Here is a 19,712-nt window from a genome sequence, read left to right on the forward strand (position 1 = left end):
ATACCGGCGGCGGCTGAAGAAGGCCGGATTCAACGGGGGCGAGGGGCCGGCTCCTCCACGCGGGGCCGACGGATCCGGCCCCCGCTTCTGCTCCATGCGCCCCCACTGCTGCTGCTCCATGCGCCATGGGTTGGTGTAGAGGAATGGGGAGGGGATGGGCTTTGCAGCGCTTGGGATTGAGAAGAGAAGAGAAGGGAGAGAGGGAGGAGACTGGGGCGTCGGGCAGGGAGGGAGGAGATTGGGGCACGCACATGAGATAAGTTCGGGAGGGGATGGGAGGGTGGGCCAGTCGATCCGATTGCCCTGTTGCTCAACCAATAGGGAGGGAGCACACGGATCGTGTGCTTTTTTTGCACTGAAAAATCAACGGTGCATCAGTGGCGGGCTTAGATGCTGGCCCGCCACTGATGAGTGTTTTTGAGAGTTTTGCAAATTTTGACATTTGACCATTAGTGACGGGCCTCCTTCACCCGTTACTGATGAGTGGTCATCAGTGCAAGGCCCGTCACTGATGACTCCTCATCAGTGACGGTCATGTGCGCACCCGTCACATTAGTTATAAAAATTAGGGTTTGAAACTTAAGTAATTAACTTCTTCTGCTTAACCCAAAAACAAATTGGATCGATTTTTCAAAAATCGAATTCAGTTAAGATAGGGGAAATTAAGATAGCAATTTCTGAGCCGCTCCTGACCCATCTATTGTATTACGATCGAGAGCCCATTGCTTCTTTTGGCATTCCACTTGAATCAAGATAAAGTATCCCTCCCTTGGCTACTACCTGTGCTCTTTCTTGGCTCGGTAGACCGACCAGCGAGGCGCCCCTCTATATGTGGCTTAGCGGGCTCAGTATCAGTAACAATCGAAACGGCGAAATGATGCGGAACTGGGTAGTGATATTGATCCGGAAGAAGCTCAACAGGCACTTAAAATAGCCGAAGATAACTTGAGTAAAGCTGAGGGTACAAAAGAATTGGTTGAAGCGAAACTAGCTCTCAGACGAGCTAGGATACGAATCGAGGCTGTCAATTGGATTCCCCCATCCAATTGAAGACAATCCAATGGTTTATAGTTGATACAAAGATAAAGGGAAGAGGGGTAGAAAAAGTTATTAGATAGCGAAGCGAAATAAGCCCAATGCTATCTAGTAATTTTTCTACCTACCTACCTACTATTGGATTTGAACCAATGACTCCCGCCGTATGAAAGCAATACTCTAACCACTGAGTTAAGTAGGCAATTTATGATCACAAAGGAAGACCCATTACTTCGATTGATTATATATCGAATCCCTTTTCTAAGCAATAACGCTTCCTTATTGGTATGTTATATACTAAACATATACATATTTAAAGAGATACCCTCTGGCATTAGAGAATATTCATCTTGACAATAAATTATCTATATGTTAAGATATCTCTGATAAGGGCTATAGCTCAGTTCGGTAGAGCAACTCGTTTACACGTGCGCCAATGCTTTTCAAAGGAGCTTATTATGCAATGAATATAATGGATCTTATTGCAAAATCAATGTCTTACTTCATAGATTCGACAGAATAGGAGAACAGTAGCCTGACAAAAAGTGATGACCACTCATGAGTGACGGGCGTGGTGTGCCCGTTACTGATGAAGGTCATGAGTGATGGGCGCAAAGGGCCCGTCACTGATGACTCGTCATATATGTTGTGTTTTGTAGTAGTGCAATAGTAAGTATGTTCTCTTTATTTCTGCAAAACATTTTCCTAAACTTTGATTACTGCAATTTTTTTGTCACGAAAGTGTCTCATCCTACCAGAACCGAACCATTCCACAAAAATCTACATATTAGAACCTACGCTATCAAATAAGTATACTAGAGTAAGAAGCAGCAACAGAGGTAGCACATAGTTGTTGCTGTCAAATGGCACCAATTGTATTTTGTTATTTCTCTTTAGAAATAGCAAAATGCTCTTGAAAATATGCAATGGCACCGGTAAAATTTAAAGTGGTAAATGCACCGTCGGTCTATTAATTTGGCGCGTATGTGCAGATTAGTCACTGTACTTGCAAAATGCTAAATTCGAGTGCAACAACTTGGCACGTATGAGCGCATGAGGTCAACAATATGAATCTGTAGGCTTGGACGCTGACATGGACGACCACGTGGACATGTGGCCATGGAATATTTACAAATAGGCCCTCCTTTTCTGGTCTCAACATGTAACACATCATCTTCACCACATCCTCAAACACAAGGCCGTCCGTGGCCACGGCGTGCTTGTCGGTGAGCCTGCATCGAAACCCGATAGTGAGCACTCCAAGAAGGCGTCCTGCAGCGACTTCGTCCCGAAGTTGGCGGTGAAGGAGGCAGGTGACCGGCGTTCTGACGATGGAGCCCTATGCCTACAATGTACTCGTTGAGCTTGCAGTACTTGCGTCGGAAGATATAGGTAAATGCGATGCTGCGGAGGTAGTTGGACTCGATGTCGACTCACTCGAGCGCCGTACCCGTCTTCTCTTTCTCTGCCAAGCGGCCCCCACCCGCGTCTTCCCCACTGTGCACAACGTCATTCCCACGTCACCCTGACTTGCCTCTGTCCCGTCCATGGCCGGACAGGCGTCACTGTTCCTCCCGTCCCCTCGCTACCCTCCCTTCTTATCGCTCCCCCCGGCCTAGTCCTCCTCCCGAGCGCCCCATCTGCCCCCATCTTCTTTTCTCCCCTTCCTCTCCCCCGAAGCTCTATGTCTCTCTTCTGCCTCTCCCTACCGTAGCTGCCGCCCATCTCCAATTCTGGCATGAAGCCGACCGCAACTCCAGCGCGCATGCAGGCCTGCGTCGCCGCGCATCTCCTGGACGTCCCGTGCACCGCTCGTCTTCCCCGCCCGCTGCCGCACTCACATCCCTTCCTCCAAAGCCTCCCCTGCATCTCCGTTCCACGCGAGAGCATCTCGGTGATAATATGCCTGTCGATGCGATGCTGCAGAGGAGCTTCAGGAGGCGAAGGAGCAGAGCCAGGAGGTAGGCGGCGAGGTCGGGCGTTGGGGCCAAGGAGTCTGGGTCTGCGGAGGAGTCTGGGTCGTGCACGCAGCGCAGTGCGGCCGTGACAAGCCTGGGACACCTCGGGCTAGGGATTTTGAGGAGGAAAGAAGGGAAACATCGCTTTTTTATTTGTCGTGATTTTGCAATTTATCCCCTCCCGTATTAATTCAGGGTGTTCTTTGTAAATAAGTCGAATCGTTTTTGTTCACGTCAGCGTTGAAACATACGAATTCGTATTTTTGACCGCGCACACTCATACATGCTAAGTTGTAACACTCGAATTTAGCATTTTGCAAGTACGGTGACTAATCTGCACATACGCACCAAGTTAATAAACTGATGGTGCATTTACCTCAAATTTAAAAAGTGTTGTGTATTTTGTTTACTTTATCCCTGCTACTAAGAACTTAATCGGTTTTAATCGGACTACTTTATTTCGACCAAACAACACGATGTGCTATTCTTATAAAGAAGGTCGACAAAGTCGACCGGGAGCAAAGGGTATAGAAAAGAAAAGAGGGAAAGGAAAAAAAAACTGAAACACTCAAGGCACAGAGGGAGCATTCTTGTTTTAATCAAGTTACTTAGACTTGTAGATGTTGGTACATTTTTCTATAAACTCAATCAAACTACGAGAATTTGGATTCACATAAATCTATAACATCTTATAGTTTGGAAAGGAGAGGGAGTAGCATTCTACAGTGACTTAGCTTAGTTTGGCATTGCTAAACTGTGTTATGCTGAACTTATTTTATAATCTGATACGAAAAGATACATACGAAAACAAAAAAAGTTGGTTAGCCAAACAAAAAATAGCCAAAACTTGAATGAAAATGCTGGATTATCATAATCAACGTTAATGCCAAATGCAGCCTTATTCGATGGATTTTATTATGATGTACTCCTAGTGAGTACGACCTCCCATTCTGTCTAATTGGACCAATTATTTCTTCACCTACTGAGTGCTACCTCACATTCTGGGCGTCTCATTGGACCAATGAATTCTTCAGTGGCATAAGACAAGAGTTATTCCGTTTGAGTACACAATGATCATTTTGATCACACGCAAATCGACAGGAGCATGCACTGACTGGCCGATGAACGAAGACTGTCCTGACAGTAAACAGGCACGCACGACCGTTTATTACAACGTCCTCAATCACTTGCATAAATACAGCATCGGCTAGCTTCGTCCGACAGTTCACAGGAATTACCTCCGATCACTAGCTAGATTTGATTTCATGGCTTGTTCCAGCTTGTGCGCTCTGCTGCCGCCCCTGCTGCTGCTGGCGGTGGTCGTCGGCACGGCGGCGGCTCGGGGCGGTGATGTCGGCAGGACCCGCTCACCGCCGGTTTTAGACCGGTGAGGCTGACGGAGTCGCAGTTTATCGTGCAGAAGCCTTACGACGTGACCCTCGGGGACCGCTACGAGCACACCGGCGACGTGCGGCGGATGTGGGTCTTCTCCACGGACAAGTCCATCCGCAGAAACCACCCTGGCGGGGCCCGCACCGAGACCAAGATCAATGTATCGCCGCACTCTCTCTATATTTCTTTTTCTTCATGAAAACCTTGTCAGGTGGGCAGGGTGCTAATTCCTTTCGTGACCGACTCGACTCTCGACCTGCGTGCTTGTAGGTGGTGTACAGGTCAGGGGTGTGGCAGTTCACCGGCGAGGTGTACGTGCCGACAGGGACATCCGGCGCGTCCATCATGCAGATATTCGGGGCGAAGCCGGAGCGGCAGGCGACGACGCTGATGCTGCACGTGTACGATGGCCAACTAACCTTCTACCACGACCTGCGGAGGGTGCTCGCCGATGACATCTACGACCGGTGGGTCCGGCTCAACGTGGTCCATGACATTGCCGCCCGCAAGGTCACCGTGTTTGTCGATGGCACCGAGAGGCTTCAGTCGCCAGGCCATGGGTCGCAGGACGCCCCGCACTACTTTAAGTTCGGAGTGTACAAGCAGTCGCACCACCAACCGTCGCACCGCATGGAATCTCGGTGGAGGAACGTCCAAGTCTTCACCAAACCATGAAGAAGAAGACGGCAGAAGCGATATGATGGTACATTTAAAAATATGTTACGTAGTAGTTTGAACCGTATTCGTCGAGGGTAATTATTCGCGACTCAATCTTAACTAAATATGTATGAGCTTTTTGTACATTTGCGCCCGTTTAATTAGTAGTCTTATGTTTGGGCTAGTCATGATGGTGTGACGTTGTTGGGATGGATGGATCGGTGAGCATGAGATGATCCAGCCTTCGTTGCCCTCTTGGTATACCAGATAGCACAAAAATGTTCTGTTTTCAATCTGAAAAAAAAGTCCTCTTTTGAACAAAACTCCTGCAAATTCAACAAATGCCACTGTCAAACTCTGTTTGCAAATTGGCAGTTGTACTGAAGACCTCCCGGCCACCGCCAGCGGGCGGAGGAGGCAGAAAAAGAACAATTCGCATCGTCTAACCGATGAGGACGGAGGCAGGACATGCATCTTCTATACGTCAAGATGCCACCACGAAGAACACACAAACTTAATCAGAATTCAAAAAATAGCAAAACTGATGTCAGACGTTGATCCGTGGTACCTCCCATCTCTCAACGCCGAATCGGCAGTGAGAGACGAGGGGAACCACTGGAAATCGAAATTTTCTTCAACAGCGACGGCTAGGGTTTCCATATACGAGCACGTAAGTAATAAGTACGAGGATAAAGTATGATGACACTGCACGAATTACAGGAGCTGATAATTAGATCAATTTGCAGTCAACACTAAATATCAGAGATGATTTTGTTAGCAGGCCCGAGACTTGTCGCATGCCTAATCCAAACTCAAGGCATTGCTCGTTGGGCTGGACACGATTTCAGCGAACACGCTGCAACTTCATTCTGGGCCGGTCGGTAGGAGTATGCAGATCAGCATTTGTGCCCACCCTCCCCTCAAAAAAGAAAAAAGCAATTGTGCCCACCGCAGCAGTTGATTGGGCTCCCGCGGCCCAACATGTGCCATTAGCTCCACAAGTGCCGCCGCACCCAGTATAAAAGTGTACTACTGTCCCCTCAAAAAAGAAAAAAAAAGTGTGCTAGCCTCGCACAAATAATCGTTTCTCAGGTCTTACTTACCCGTAGTAAAATCAATAATGCTACACGTACAGGCAATTTACGGAATGTTACGGGCTGAGTAGGAAAAAAAGTACTACGTGGCGTTGAAGTAAAAGAAAAACGAAAAATACTAAATAAAAAGACAGTTCCGCTAATTAAACAACTCTCCTGTCTTTCCGTTCAGATTGACCAGGGCGCCGCCTCCCTTCATGCGATGAGAACTGCGCCATCTCTACTAGCACGACCGACTGCCGTCTTTTTCCGTATAAATTTCAATACCTGTTGATCGATCGACAGATCATCTATCTAGGAGCGGCGACGAGTTGCTTGTCCTCGTTCAGATTGACCAGCGACGCGACGAGCACCTCGGTGATCGGCGGCCAGCGGTTTGTTTCACGGTTTGTTCCTCCTTTCGTGTTTTCTTGTATCGCTTTCAACGCTTGATGATCGATCGACATTGCCGTTGATCATGTGTACAGAAGCGATTACAGTAGCTTGTCCTCGTTCAGATTGACCAACGCCGTGCACCTCGACGAGCAGCGGCGAGCGCTTTGTTCGACGTGCACTGGCAAGACGGCGAGCGACAACCTCAGATTGACCAGGGCTGCAAACAGGTACATCTTCAACATTAGCATTAGCAGGTAATTATAGTATTTATGTAATCGTTTTTGCATCTTTCATCTGGTTTTATTGATCACACTTAGCATAATATCGTTAATGTTTTAGCTCTTTATGTTTTGTAGGAATGGATGATCAAACTGGTAATGTTCATGAATCAAGTGACATGTCCATTTCAAGCGATGATGATGGCATTGAGCAACAAAAGAAAAACAACGTGAGAGTTGAAGAGAACCAAGGTGAACCTCAAGTAGATGTGATACTTGAAGATCCTGAATTGGGGATGACCTTTGATACTGAGAATGATGTGCGACAGTACTACAAAAATTACGCTAAGGCTAAAGGGTTTGGTGTGACGAGAAGAAGCTCAAACAGAGATGATAATGGACAGCTAAAGTATCTAACACTTTGTTGCTCTTGTCATGGTAAAACAGAGTCCAACTCAAAGAATATGTTGAAGCCAAATCCAACTGCTGGGTTAGGATGTAAAGCTAAAGTTAATATTGTTCGTGGTCCAGATGGAACGTTTCATCTTTCAACGGTCATTTCAGATCATAATCATACATTAAGTCCACATACATCTCGGTTATTTAGATGCAACAAAAGGTTGAACTTTAATGTTAAGCGAAGGCTTGAGTTGAATGACCGGGCTGGAATACGAGTAAACAAGAATTTCAATTCTCTTGTTGTGGCAGCGGATGGTCATGAAAACCTGACCTTTGGTGAGAAAGAATGTCGCAATTATCTAGAGAAAACAAGAAGACTGAAATTTGGAAGTGGTGATGCTGAGGCCGTTCGTGATTATTTTATGAAAATGCAATCCGACAATCCAAAGTTTTTTAGTCTTATGGATGTTGATGATGAATCCCGACTTAAGAATGTCTTTTGGGCGGATGCAAGAAGTAGAGCAGTATATGACTCCTTTGACGACGTCATAACTTTTGACACCACATACTTGGTGAACAAATATGATATGCCTTTTGCTTCTTTTGTTGGAGTGAATCATCATGGACAATATGCATTACTAGGATGTGCTTTATTATCAAATGAAGATACTCAAACATTTGTTTGGTTATTTCAAGCATGGCTGACATGTACGTCAAATCGTCAACCAAGAGCTATTGTGACAGATCAAGCAAAAGCAATTCAGAATGCTGTGGAAATAGTTTTTCCAGATGCTCGATATAGGTGGTGCTTGTGGCATATAATGAAGAAGCTACCCGAGAAGTTAGGTGGATATGAACAATATGAATACATCAAGACTGCAATTGGCAAATCAGTTTATGACTCATTAACAATTACAGATTTTGAAGGTTCTTGGATGCGTATGCGTATGCTTGTGAGGTATGATATTGCTGGCAATGAATGGCTTAAAGGGCTCTATGACAATCGGCACCGTTGGGTTCCAGCATTTGTAAAAGATGTTTTTTGGGCAGGCATATCCACTACACAGCGTAGTGAAAGTATGCATGCCTTCTTTGATGGGTATGTTAATGTAAAGACAACATTGAAGCATTTTGTTAGCCAATATGAGAATGCTCTTCATGATAAAGTTGAGAAGGAGATACTTGATGATTTTAATTCCTTCCATTCAACCATACCTCGTATCACACACTTTGACATTGAGAAGCAGTTTCAATCAGTTTATACAAATTCGCAGTTCAAGGAGTTTCAAGAGGAGCTAACACACATGTTGTACTGTGACCGGAACTTCATTCAAAAAGAAGGGGCAATAGAAATATACAAAATAACCGAGGATGTGCTAATTGACAAAGATGAAGGATGGAGAAAAGATTATGTGTACCATGTGATGAGCATTATATTCAGTACTTTTCGTGCGCATTTTCAGAGTTTTTGCACTGCTTAAATTCTTCTTTTTACTCCTGAAAGTATGTTAAAGTAACAGATTCCACTCCAAAGAGGCAATTACAATCTTCAATTCTTTATATGCAGGAAGGGGCGAAAAAGGCCCAGAAACTTCAATTAATTAGGCTGAGCACCTCACTCAACATTAAGAAAGACTTTACAAGGAGAAGAATGTTAGCAGCAGGGATCAACTTGGGCACTAAAGAAAATAATTAGAGAGCTGAAAGGCAAAAGGGGAGTCACTCCATGGCCATGTGCCGGTGGCTTTTCCAGAAGGACCAAAAAAAAGGGGGGCTCTGCTTCTTTTGGGGGGAGGGAAGACAGATCGAGAAGAGGGGAGGAGATCAGAAAAGAAAAGAAGGGAGGAGAATGGAGGTCGCGGCTGGAGATCTGCCTCACCGCTAGGCTGCTCGTCCACATCGTCATCAAGCTCGAGTATTTGTTCTGCATCTTCCCGATCCGGCTTCCTCTGCTTCTCCTGCTTCGCCGCTTCAACAACTTGGCGAAAAATCTCTGAACCCTCTTCTACAGCAGCTCTTTGGTGACGAAGTCCAACCACTCTTTCCCTTCCCTTGCTCTTTTGCTGATCTTGTTGTACTTGCATTTGGAAAGATAAATCGTGTGAAACTTGCTGCTGTTCGTGTTGCTTCTTGTAAGACAGAAACCTGCAAGAATTTGATAACCTGTGTTTTGTTAGCCCTCTTGCTTCCTCAGTTCTTTAGTTTCAGTAATTAGTGAGTCATATCTTTACTGTTTGTTATTATTTCAGAAAAATACCAAAAACATTAGACAAGTTTATTTTTCTGTTCGTGGTTCATATAGTTTCTTTGTGCTGTCCGTAATTTAGATTCAGAATAAACCTATTACTTGAGTTCACTAAAGTGCAGTCCAGAGCTTTTTTGTCACTACTTTTAAACACCAGTTTATGTGAGTCTAGCTTTGGGAGTTTGCTTAATATTTGTAACTCAATCCCTGTGGAGAGAACGACATATCACTGTAAATTTTGCATCGATCACCATGTATATTTCAATGCGGAAGAGTTCAAAGTTAAGTGTTCATGCCGCGTTCAGAGGTATTATCTGTAGGCATGTTTTATCTGTGCTTACTCACAAGAAAATAAAGCAGTTTCCTTCACAATACATCCCAGATCGGTGGAGAAAAAATATGAAAAGAAAACATAACTTTGTCCGGTGCACATATGGCGGAATGGAAGACACTCCCATTGCAAAACAGTTTGATAAGTTGTGCAATGTTTTCTTCCCCTTTGCAGAGATAGGTGCCATGTCAGAGGAGTCATGCAATGCTTTGATTGAACAGATTCACAATCTGAAAATTCAACCTTCTAGTAACTCAAGTTTTGAAAATAACAACGAACAGCTTGGTACACAGGAAGGTGGTGCACCATCGAATGGGGAGACAACAAGTAAAATTATACTAAGTACAATAGCTGTTAGATGTGCTGGACGTCCGCCTTCATTGAGAAAAGAGTCTAAGGTTGACAAGATTATTCGTGAAGCAAGAGAAAAGAAGAAAAAAGGCGAACAAAGGGAGAAGAAGAAAGCTACACAAAAGGAGAAGAAGAAAGCCGAACAAGAGGTATTTCTACCAAAATTTTGTTTCTTTGAAAAGCTCTATACTTTTTTAAGTTTACTAATTTAGTGTTTATTTCAGACTCGTGCTATGAAATTGAAAAATAAAAGAAGCAATGCAAAAAGAAAATCATCTCAGAATGACATTCTTCAACAAGAGGAGATGGAACATGAGGTAGCTATTTTTGTTTCATATCTATTTAAAAATCATCTATGTCTACCATGTATATTTATAAGTTTACGGTTATGTTCTCTGATACAGATTCAACAAAGTTCTTATTTGGAACCGTACCTTTGTTTCTAATAAATACTTTGAGATTCAGATCATTTTATGAATTATTACTTGCAGGGATCAATTAGTTTGGGCACTAGTGGCGAAATGAACCCAACCATGACAGCCGGAGTACCATATGGGGCAATTGAGGTATCTTTGGTTTTGGTCTCTTTATTTGTAATAAGTACTTGAACATCCCATTCACCTTATGAATTTATTTGCTGCAGGAATCATCGGTCGTTATTATGCCCCCAATTATTGGAAAATATACAAGCATGTTGTTTCAAATTCAGCAAAGTTCTTCTGCTATATCCAGATCTCCACAATTAACTTTTGATGGAATTGGAGGGCTCAAAGATACGATGGATCAAAGATAAACATTAGTTGTGTTATTTAATGATTTTGGATGCAGTCCTTTTTTTGCATCTGGCAACTGTAATGTATAATAACTACGAGTATCTCGTAGGCTTTATTGTTTAGTTGACATTATCTTCTACACACCATGGTACCTTGATCTGAGAGGAGACCATCCATCTATTTGTTTCAGATCACGAAGAAGATTAGAAAATTAACATGTTCTCGTGGCTTTCAGATCAAGCTCTATTTCACTGATTAGTTGTGCTGGTGAATATGTATGTATCCAGCCCGGCCAAAGATTAACATGTATCCAGTCGATATGGTGGTGGAAAGAGGGAAGCAGCTAAGCTAGAGTGATTGCTGAATTACCTCCGTCGTGTTCATACAGCAGGCAGCAACTCAGCTCCTCCTCAATCGGCTGGGAGCTAAGAGGAAGAGGCCGAGGCAGGGGGGAGGTGCCTTCTGACCTGGCCGCCAACCTCCTTGCTCGCCGCTGCCGGTAACCACCGGCCTGCCGTGGCAACGGCGCGGCCTCAACGGCTCAACCACGCTCCTTTTGCTCTCCCCCGCTGAATCTCACCACCCCAAAACCAAAATCTTCTCATAGCTCCGCTAGACGCCAGCGCCGTTAGCCTCGCTCCCATGCGCTCGATCTGGAAAAAAGTGGCTCGATGGGGAGGTTGGAGAGAGAGAGAGAGGGGGGGGGGGGGGACAGAAGGGGATCGGGAGAGGGGACAGGACGAGACAGAGGCGGGACTGCGGGAGTGAGGCGCCACACGATAAGGCAAACCGGCACACATGTGGCGCCACGTCTGAAGACCCGTTAGCGCATAGAGTTTTCGTAACCCATCGTGTCCGTAGGTGTAGCATTACTGTAGTAAAATCTATTTGTTTCCGTAAGAAAATACCATACACTCTGACTTATTCGCTGGTTTTTATAATTATGTACGTAGTGAGTACTACCTCCCATCCTGTCTCATTGTTCATTGGACCAATTCTTCAGCAACATAAGACAAGAGTTGTTTCCTTTGAGTACACAATGATCATTTCATTTGATCACATCCAAATCGACAAGAGCATCTACTGACTGGCCGATGAAACGAAAACTGTCCTGACAGTAAACAGGCACGCACGACCGTTTATTACAACGTCCTTAATCACTTGCATAAATACAGCATCGGCTAGCTTCTTCCGACAGTTATTACCTCCGATCACTGGCTAGATTTCATTTGATGGCTTCTTCCAGCTTGTCCGCTCTGCTGCTGCTACTGGCGGTGGTCGTCGGCACGGCGGCGGCTCGGGGCGGTGATGACGGCAAGGACCCGCTCACCACCGGATTTAGACCGGTGAGGCTGACGGAGTCGCAGTTTATCGTGCAGAAGCCTTACGACGTGCCCCTCCGGGACCGCTACGAGCACACCGGCGGCGTGCGGCGGATGTGGGTCTTCTCCACGGACAAGTCCATCCGCAGAAACCACCCCGGCGGGGCCCGCACCGAGATCAAGATCAATGTATACACCATGTTTTATTATTTTTACGAAACCTCGTCAAGAAAGAAAGCAGGGTGCAGTGTTCCTTTCTTGAATCGCGACAGACAAATTAACGTGTGCATGTGTGCAGGTGGTGTACAGGTCAGGCGTGTGGCAGTTCACCGGTGAGGTGTACGTGCCGACGGGAACATCCGGCGTGTCCATCATGCAGATCTTTGGGGCGAGGCCGGAGCGGCAGGCGACGACGCTGATGCTGCACGTGTACGACGGACGGCTCACCTTCTACCACGACCTGCGGAGGGTGCTCGCCGACGACATCTACGACCGATGGGTCCGGCTCAACGTGGTCCATGACATTGCCGCCGGCAACGTCACCGTGTTTGTCGATGGCGTCGAGAGGCTACGGTCACGCAGCCATGGGTCGCAGGACGCGCCGCACTACTTCAAGTTCGGGGTGTACAAGCAGTCGCACAACCACCCGTCGCACCGCATGGAGTCCCGGTGGAGGAACGTCCAGGTCTTCACCAAACCATGAGGAAGAAGCCGGAAGCGATTTGATGATACATATCCGCTGATGGTTAATTATTCACGACTAAATCTTAACTATTAAATATTTAAGAGCTCTTTTGTTCAGTTGCATCCAGTCAGTAGTCTTTTTGCTACACACACCCAATATAGTCTTGTTATGTTTGGGCTAATTTGGATGGTGTGACGAGGTTGGGATGGGTGGAACGATGAGTATGAGATGATCCAACCTTTGGTTGCCTCTTGGTACCAGATAGCACAAAAAATGTTCTGTTTTGAACAAAAGCTCCTGCAAATTCAACAAATTCTACTGTCAAACTCAGTTTGCAAATTGGCAGTTGTACTGAAGATCTCCCGGCGGCCGGAGGAGGCAGAAAAAGAACAATCCGCCTCATCTTTAATTAGCGCTCCAGTTCTGTTCAAGGAGATCCATGGAATGTTCAGAGTGGCAAAACAACTGAATCATATACTCAGTAGATGCAATTTGATGATTGTCAGTCCCCAAACTTCCAAGCCCATTTCTTACGCAGTGCATGTGTTTTAGGTCTCTGTTCCTCATCCAAGGACACAAGAAGTTTAGTCGAAATTACGTACATAAACACCTTCCTGGATTAATTACTCTGAAACAGTAAAACAGTGACAAGTATTTAGAAACGGAAGAGGAATTACAAAAAACAAAAACAAATTAACCAACGCCTCTGCTTTCTTTAGCAAACACTGTCCAGCTAAATCGAGCGGGACTCTTTCCAAATCGTGGATCCCCTCAACTTCGGACACCCTCCTCCATTGACCATTCCCTCTTCTCCAACGGCCCCCATTGCATCCGCCATTGCCCGGAGCTCGCTTCCCGGCTCCTCCAATCGCCATTGCCATCGCCAAGGAAGATCGAGAGATCAGAGGACCAAGGTTAACAATCAATTGCAACGATGGAGCGGATTCCGATCCCGATGGCGATGCTGCCGCAGAAGTCGAGCAGCTTCTCGCAGGCCACCGTGCGGCAGCACCAGCAGCAGGGGAGCGACCACGAGAAGCTCGGCCGCAACCTCTCCCTCGGCGCCATCAAGCTCTCCGAGCACGTCGACCGCCTCAAGAAGGAATCCGCCGCCGCCGCCGAGGAAGCTTCCTCCGCCGCGGCAGCTGGCGGCGAGGAGGCGGAGCCGCCGCCGTACGAGGAGCCGGACCTGGCGGCGCTGTCGGTGGAGATCGACGCCTTCCTCGCCAGCCGCGCCGAAGGGGATTCGGCCGCAGCAATCTCGGAGGTGACCCTGGACCGGTTCGCGTCCGCCGTGGAGATGGAGATCGCGGCCACCGTCGAGGGGGACGACGACAGGTGGGCCTCGGCCGCGGCGGAGGACGGTGGTGGCGGCGGCGAGCAGAAGAACCCGCCGCGGGTGCTGCTCGACGCCATCCGCCGGATCTCCACGCTCGCCGCCGCGCTCACCACCAACAATGCCGCCCCCGCCGCCGCAGCCGCGGAGACGGACGCCGCCGCCACCGCCGGGGGTGGCAACAAGAAGGGGTACACGATCGGCGTCCACCGCGTGACGGGCGTGCTCCACCGCGCCATGGCGTTCCTCGAGGACGAACTCTACGCGCTCCTCGAGGACATCCCCTCCAACAGCAACCCCGGCAGCGCCAAGGCCATGCGCCGCCCGCCTTCCTTCTCCGCCGCGGCCCACGGCGCCGACTCCGACCGCTGCGTCCTCCCCCTCCCCTCCTCCGCCACCGCCACCACCACCACCACCCCCGAAACCCCCGCCGGCGCCGGGGGAGACAACTCCTCCGCCTCCAACTCGAACCAGCCGCAGCCGCTGTTCCCGCCGGAGACGGTGGACAGGCTGCGGGCCATGGCGGACGCCATGGCGCACGCAGGGTATTCGACGGAATGCGAGCAAGTGTTCCTCATCTCCCGCCGCAACGCGCTCGACAGCGCCCTCCAGGCGCTCGGCTACGAGAAGGCCAGCATCGACGACGTGGTGAAGATGAGCTGGGAGTCTCTCGAGGCGGAGATCGGGGCCTGGATCAAGGCCTTCCGCCACGTCATCAACGTCGGCCTCTCCGCCGAGCACGACCTCTGCGTCCGCGTCTTCCCTCCGTCCAGCTCCAATGGCAATGGCAATGGCAACGTCGGCAAGGAGATCTTCGCCGACCTGGCACGGTGCGCGCTGCTGCAGATGCTCAACTTCACGGAGGCCGTGGCCATGGCGAAGCGCGCTGCCGAGAAGCTCTTCAAGGTTCTCGACATGTACGAGGCCATCCGCGACTCCGCCCCCGTCGTCGACGCCTTCCTCGACATGTACACCCCCAATGCCGGCACCGGGCACGAAGCCCTCTCAGACCTCCAGTCAGAGCTCGCCTCGGTACAGTCCCGGCTCGGCGAGTCCGCCGCCGCCATCTTCTGCGACCTGGAGAGCTCCATCCGCGCCGACGCCGGGAAGCAACCCGTCCCGGGCGGCGCGGTACACCCGCTAACCCGCTACCTAATGAACTACCTCAAATATGCGTGCGAGTACAAGAACACGCTGGAGCAAGTGTTCCGGCAGCACCACCACCGGCCCGACTCCGACGACCCGCCGCCATCCTCCACCGACAACAACAGCAGCAGCAACAACAACAACAACAATGCAAACACCAACGAGAACAACCCTTTCGCAGCTCAACTCATGGAAGTCATGGAGCTGCTCCACGGCAACCTCGAAGCGAAATCCCGCCTCTACAAAGACCCGGCCCTCAGCAGCATCTTCCTCATGAACAACGGGCGCTACATGCTCCAGAAGATCCGTGGATCCCCGGAGATCAACGCGGTGGTCGGAGAAGCGTGGGCTCGCAAACGGTCCACGGATCTCAGACAGTACCACAAGAACTACCAGCGGGAGACGTGGAACCGGGTGCTGAACATGCTCCGGGACGACGGCAGCATCACGGTGAAGGGCCACGTGCAGAAGCCGGTGCTCAAGGAGCGGTTCAAGCAGTTCAACGCCGCCATGGACGAGATACACCGGAACCAGGGGAGCTGGGTGGTTAGTGATGATCAGCTGCAGTCGGAGCTCAGGGTGTCCATTGCCGCTGTCGTGGTGCCGGCGTATAGGTCGTTTCTTGGGAGGTTCGCGCAGAGCTTCAGCGCCGGCAGGCAGACGGAGAAGTATATCAAGTTGAGCGCCGACGATCTCGAGAACATTATCGACGAGCTCTTTGATGGTAACACCGCTTCCATGCCCCGGAGAAGAAATTGACATTAACTATACAAAATTGAACATCCATTCGGTTAACAAAATCAGACGTGCTCTCTTCTTGATCTCGTCGGCACAAAAAATGTACTGTACTCCTCTGTTGTTCTTCTTGTGATTTTTTTATGATTTTTTTTGTCTTGATCAATTAATCGATCCTCAGTTTGTGGTGGCAGATAGATGTATGTATGTGTGTGTATCCCTTTGATCGGTCCATCGATCTTGATGTGTGTTTTAATTAATGGATCACCTGTTTATATATATATAGTAACGATATTCTCCTGATTGATTCTTCTTCTGCTTCTGTGGCCAATCAGAATTTTCTATATGGGATGTTGCATGCATGTCTAGAGAATCTTGCAGCTTATAAAAGTTGGATCTTTGATCCGATCGTGGGGCGCTGCAGGCACGAACTGTCTGCTGCATATGGACCTCACGTTGTCCTGTGTGCTGCATGATTTGTTTGACTTCCTCTTTTCTTTTCTTTTTCCTTTTTTTTATTTTTCGTATATCACTAGAAATGGCATGGAAAACCAAATAATGAAAACAGTAGATAGATCGTGAACATAATTTTGGCCAGATACCAACAAATGCCATTCAGAAATTTCGGGTTCCAAATCTGCCACTCAAAATTTGCATGGGATACAAATGTACCATTACCGTGAGTTGTCCGTTAACTAAGAGACGAAAAATTCTGTTTGAAAAAAAAGCTAAGAGACTTTTTTTTAGGGGCAAAAAAAAACCTAAGAGATGAAAATACAATTGGAAGAGAGAGAGAGAGCGCAGTTAACTTGGGCTGGATTAGCCGCCCACAGCCCACTTGTCCGTGAAGGCCCATCTCTGCATCGATCAGCCCAGCCCAATAAAAGCCCTCGCGCTTGTCCCTGACCAGGCCAGCAGTAACACTTTGCTCTAAAAAAAAGGCACATTTGGTTAAGTTTGCTTCAATTTGCTTTGCGATATTATTCTTGCAATGCTTTCACCAACAGATCGAGTAGATTTGGATGGAGGTATCCAAAACATGCACAGGTAGCTAGTAGATCGAGTGTGCATGGCAAGATATCCAAAGCCTACATATGTAATTATGTCCATCGAGCTAAGCTAGACAGTGGCTTGGATCACCTGTCGGCTGCCGCCTAGGATCCGGACGATCTATATATATATCTCGATCTGTGCTACGTACGCGGCATATTAAGGACAGACTAGCTAGACAGGAGGCATCGATGCATACGTGCAGCCAAAGGCACCAATTCTACAGTCTGTAGTAGCTAGTGGCACAACTTTTGCTTAATTTGATGCAAACCTGCACGCACACACCGCGCACCCGGCCCGGTGGCCTCTAGCCTTACTTAGCATGTACTCGCATCGGAGTAAGGCACTAAGCAGAGTGCTGCATCCATTGTATGAATGAGATCGAGTGAGGAATTAAGCTAGGTGGTTGTTAGCTACTCCAGTACATATATACACACAGCGCGGCGTGCCGGCGTCATGAGGTGGCTGTGGGGACCGATGCCATGGAGGCGAGCACCACCGGAGGCGAAGGAGGAGGAGGAGGCGGGATGTTATGGTCAACAACGGCACCTGGATCTGCACGTGGAGCATGGCGACGTCGAGGCCGAGGAGGAGCAGCCAGTGGAGGAGTCCGCGGTCCACGTCGAGGAGGAGGACGAAGACGCAGGCCAGAGCTGCGCCTGGGACTCCGACTCCGACGGCGAGGCGATTTCAATGCGGGCGGAGAGCTGCAGCAGCGGCAGCGACGGCGGCGGGTTAGCAGCTGGGAGGCCGGAGCGCCGCGGGCGGCGGCGGCGGAGGAGGAGTGCGAGGAGGCGGTTGTTCCCGCCGGTGCGGACGGTGGTGGGCGCCGCCGCCGCGGTGCTGCTCGCCATCGTGGCCGTCGTGGCCTCCTGGAGGCGCCGGCGCCGGCCGGCAGCCGGCATCGGCATCGGCATGGCTGACTGACGGGCGAGACCCGCGAGTAGGCACGGCTCTATTTTTGGTGAGGACGCAGTGGTAGTATACTAGTATGTGTACACGTATAGGTGTTCGTAATGCACTCCGTTAAGATATCAAACTGTTCGGATGTTCCTCCTCGACCTCCGCTTCAAATTCCCACCCTTTTAACCGGTTTCTTCTTCTTCTTGGCTCTTGCAGTGGTACGTAATCGTGTTGTTAACTACGCGATTCCTTGCGTGTTGCCGCAGAAAACTCTATATGCACGTCTGAAAATGATTTTAGAAACAAATGATAATAATATGATTTAATATAAAATAAATATGAATATTGTAAGACAAAACGATTTTATCATTCATATCACGTATGCAACAAAACAATATGTGTGATTTTGATGTGCATGAACATTAACAATTTCGAGAAAACCGAAAAGTAAAGTTTCGTCAACCTGAATATTTGCAGATGTTAAAAAAAAATGACATACATATAATGAAAATATATGTGTTTGGTGAAATAGTTATATGCAACGTGAAGATGAAAAATCTTAGGTAACAAAATATTAAATTCGAATGGACCATCAAAATGGATTCCTAATGTACAACAACACATGATGTGAATGGTGATGTGGAGCATTTGAATGCTTATGATATGCATGATGATGTGAACATCTTGCATGTCAAGATTGCAAACATTAATTTCACTTAGTGATGATCAACAAACATATAGATTTATCTCGATCGTTAGTTGAACTTTGTACATACTTGAAGCCCCAATATATGTAACGGTGCTTCGGATTATATACACAAAGCAATTACAAAGTAACTATCGTAGGCCAAGAGTTACCGTGAAATCTCACGAAAAAAATATCCTCCATGCATGGTATACGGATCTTACAAGACGAAAATAATAATGCTGTGCAAGATCAAGAGAAGGACTGCATCTGCAACATTGCCACTCACACCCACGCATGACCTTGGCAGCACACCATCCGGGACGGCTCCACAGCTCCCGTCCCTCTACCTCTCTTCATCTCCGATGAGCTCCTGGCGTCGGCGGTTAGGGTTGGCGGCGGTCGGCAGAGGCAGAGGAGAGGATGCGGGGGAGAACTGGCCTGGACCGCGAAATGGAAGAGACTTACACGCAGGGTTTTTTTTTCTGTAAGATGGCCAAAGTCTACGGGTCAGCCACGTCATGCGGCCAGAGTTGCGCATACAGCTGAAGGACCTGGGATGAACCACTTAACAACCAAGACCTAAACGTGCGTTTTGAAAGATTATGTACCTATTTGACATCTTCACGAAAGAATAGGGACCTCAGGTGCATTTTACTCATCACGGAATTACAAGCCATGAGATCCACGAACTCCATGGAATAGATCATGATAGTTACACGAGAACAGAGATGTAGCTGGGAGGCCTTTAATCCATGTGTCGGTGCATCTAAGCCATCGTTAATTAGGACGTCGCCACTAAAGACACACGAAACCTTACACCGAAGATACGAAAACAATATGACAAGCAACTCATGGTTCCCGACATGTTGATGTCAAATATATAGGCCGCCATAAGCGAGGGGAACCGGTAGAGATTGGAAAAGTAACTTTTCTCCAGAGGCCACATTTACACACAAGAGAGATCATAAAAACCAACACTGCTGAGAATCGAGTGATAGCTCAAGTGGCCAACTTTGCCA

The 19,712-nt window shown here is 48.0% G+C and overlaps 5 protein-coding genes and 1 long non-coding RNA gene across 6 annotated transcripts; 5 read left to right on the plus strand and 1 right to left on the minus strand.

The window, feature by feature from the left end:
* Positions 1-874: 874 nt before the first annotated feature.
* Positions 875-5,177, minus strand: LOC112268945. The gene is made up of 3 exons (XR_002960511.1): positions 5,164-5,177; positions 4,805-4,807; positions 875-1,418 (listed from the first exon to the last, which is right to left on the minus strand). It is a non-coding gene; the product is annotated as an uncharacterized LOC112268945 (long non-coding RNA).
* On the plus strand, positions 4,272-5,233 carry LOC100824831 (citrate-binding protein). Its single transcript, XM_024455294.1, has 2 exons — positions 4,272-4,545; positions 4,656-5,233. Exons 1-2 carry the CDS (start codon positions 4,471-4,473, stop codon positions 5,058-5,060), a joined length of 480 nt encoding a protein of 159 aa, XP_024311062.1. The 5' UTR covers positions 4,272-4,470; the 3' UTR covers positions 5,061-5,233.
* A 1,636-nt stretch (positions 5,234-6,869) lies between these two features.
* LOC112268678 (protein FAR1-RELATED SEQUENCE 5-like) lies at positions 6,870-8,609 on the plus strand. The gene has a single exon (XM_024454611.1). The coding sequence runs from the start codon at positions 6,870-6,872 to the stop codon at positions 8,607-8,609; it is 1,740 nt and encodes a 579-aa protein (XP_024310379.1).
* A 319-nt stretch (positions 8,610-8,928) lies between these two features.
* LOC112268748 lies at positions 8,929-10,990 on the plus strand. The gene is made up of 4 exons (XM_024454837.1): positions 8,929-10,204; positions 10,280-10,372; positions 10,547-10,621; positions 10,699-10,990. The coding sequence occupies exons 1-4, from the start codon at positions 9,626-9,628 to the stop codon at positions 10,846-10,848; spliced, it is 897 nt and encodes a 298-aa protein (XP_024310605.1). The 5' UTR covers positions 8,929-9,625; the 3' UTR covers positions 10,849-10,990.
* Positions 10,991-12,045: 1,055 nt separating this feature from the next.
* LOC112268864 (citrate-binding protein-like) lies at positions 12,046-12,956 on the plus strand. The gene is made up of 2 exons (XM_024455053.1): positions 12,046-12,339; positions 12,449-12,956. Exons 1-2 carry the CDS (start codon positions 12,061-12,063, stop codon positions 12,851-12,853), a joined length of 684 nt encoding a protein of 227 aa, XP_024310821.1. The 5' UTR covers positions 12,046-12,060; the 3' UTR covers positions 12,854-12,956.
* Positions 12,957-13,453: 497 nt separating this feature from the next.
* Positions 13,454-16,359, plus strand: LOC100826064 (exocyst complex component EXO70B1). Its single transcript, XM_014902919.2, has one exon. The coding sequence runs from the start codon at positions 13,770-13,772 to the stop codon at positions 16,074-16,076; it is 2,307 nt and encodes a 768-aa protein (XP_014758405.1). The 5' UTR covers positions 13,454-13,769; the 3' UTR covers positions 16,077-16,359.
* The last annotated feature ends 3,353 nt before the right edge of the window (positions 16,360-19,712 follow it).

The sequence above is a fragment of the Brachypodium distachyon genome, chromosome 4 (genome assembly GCF_000005505.3).
Source record: "Brachypodium distachyon strain Bd21 chromosome 4, Brachypodium_distachyon_v3.0, whole genome shotgun sequence".
Classification (NCBI taxonomy): domain Eukaryota; kingdom Viridiplantae; phylum Streptophyta; class Magnoliopsida; order Poales; family Poaceae; genus Brachypodium; species Brachypodium distachyon.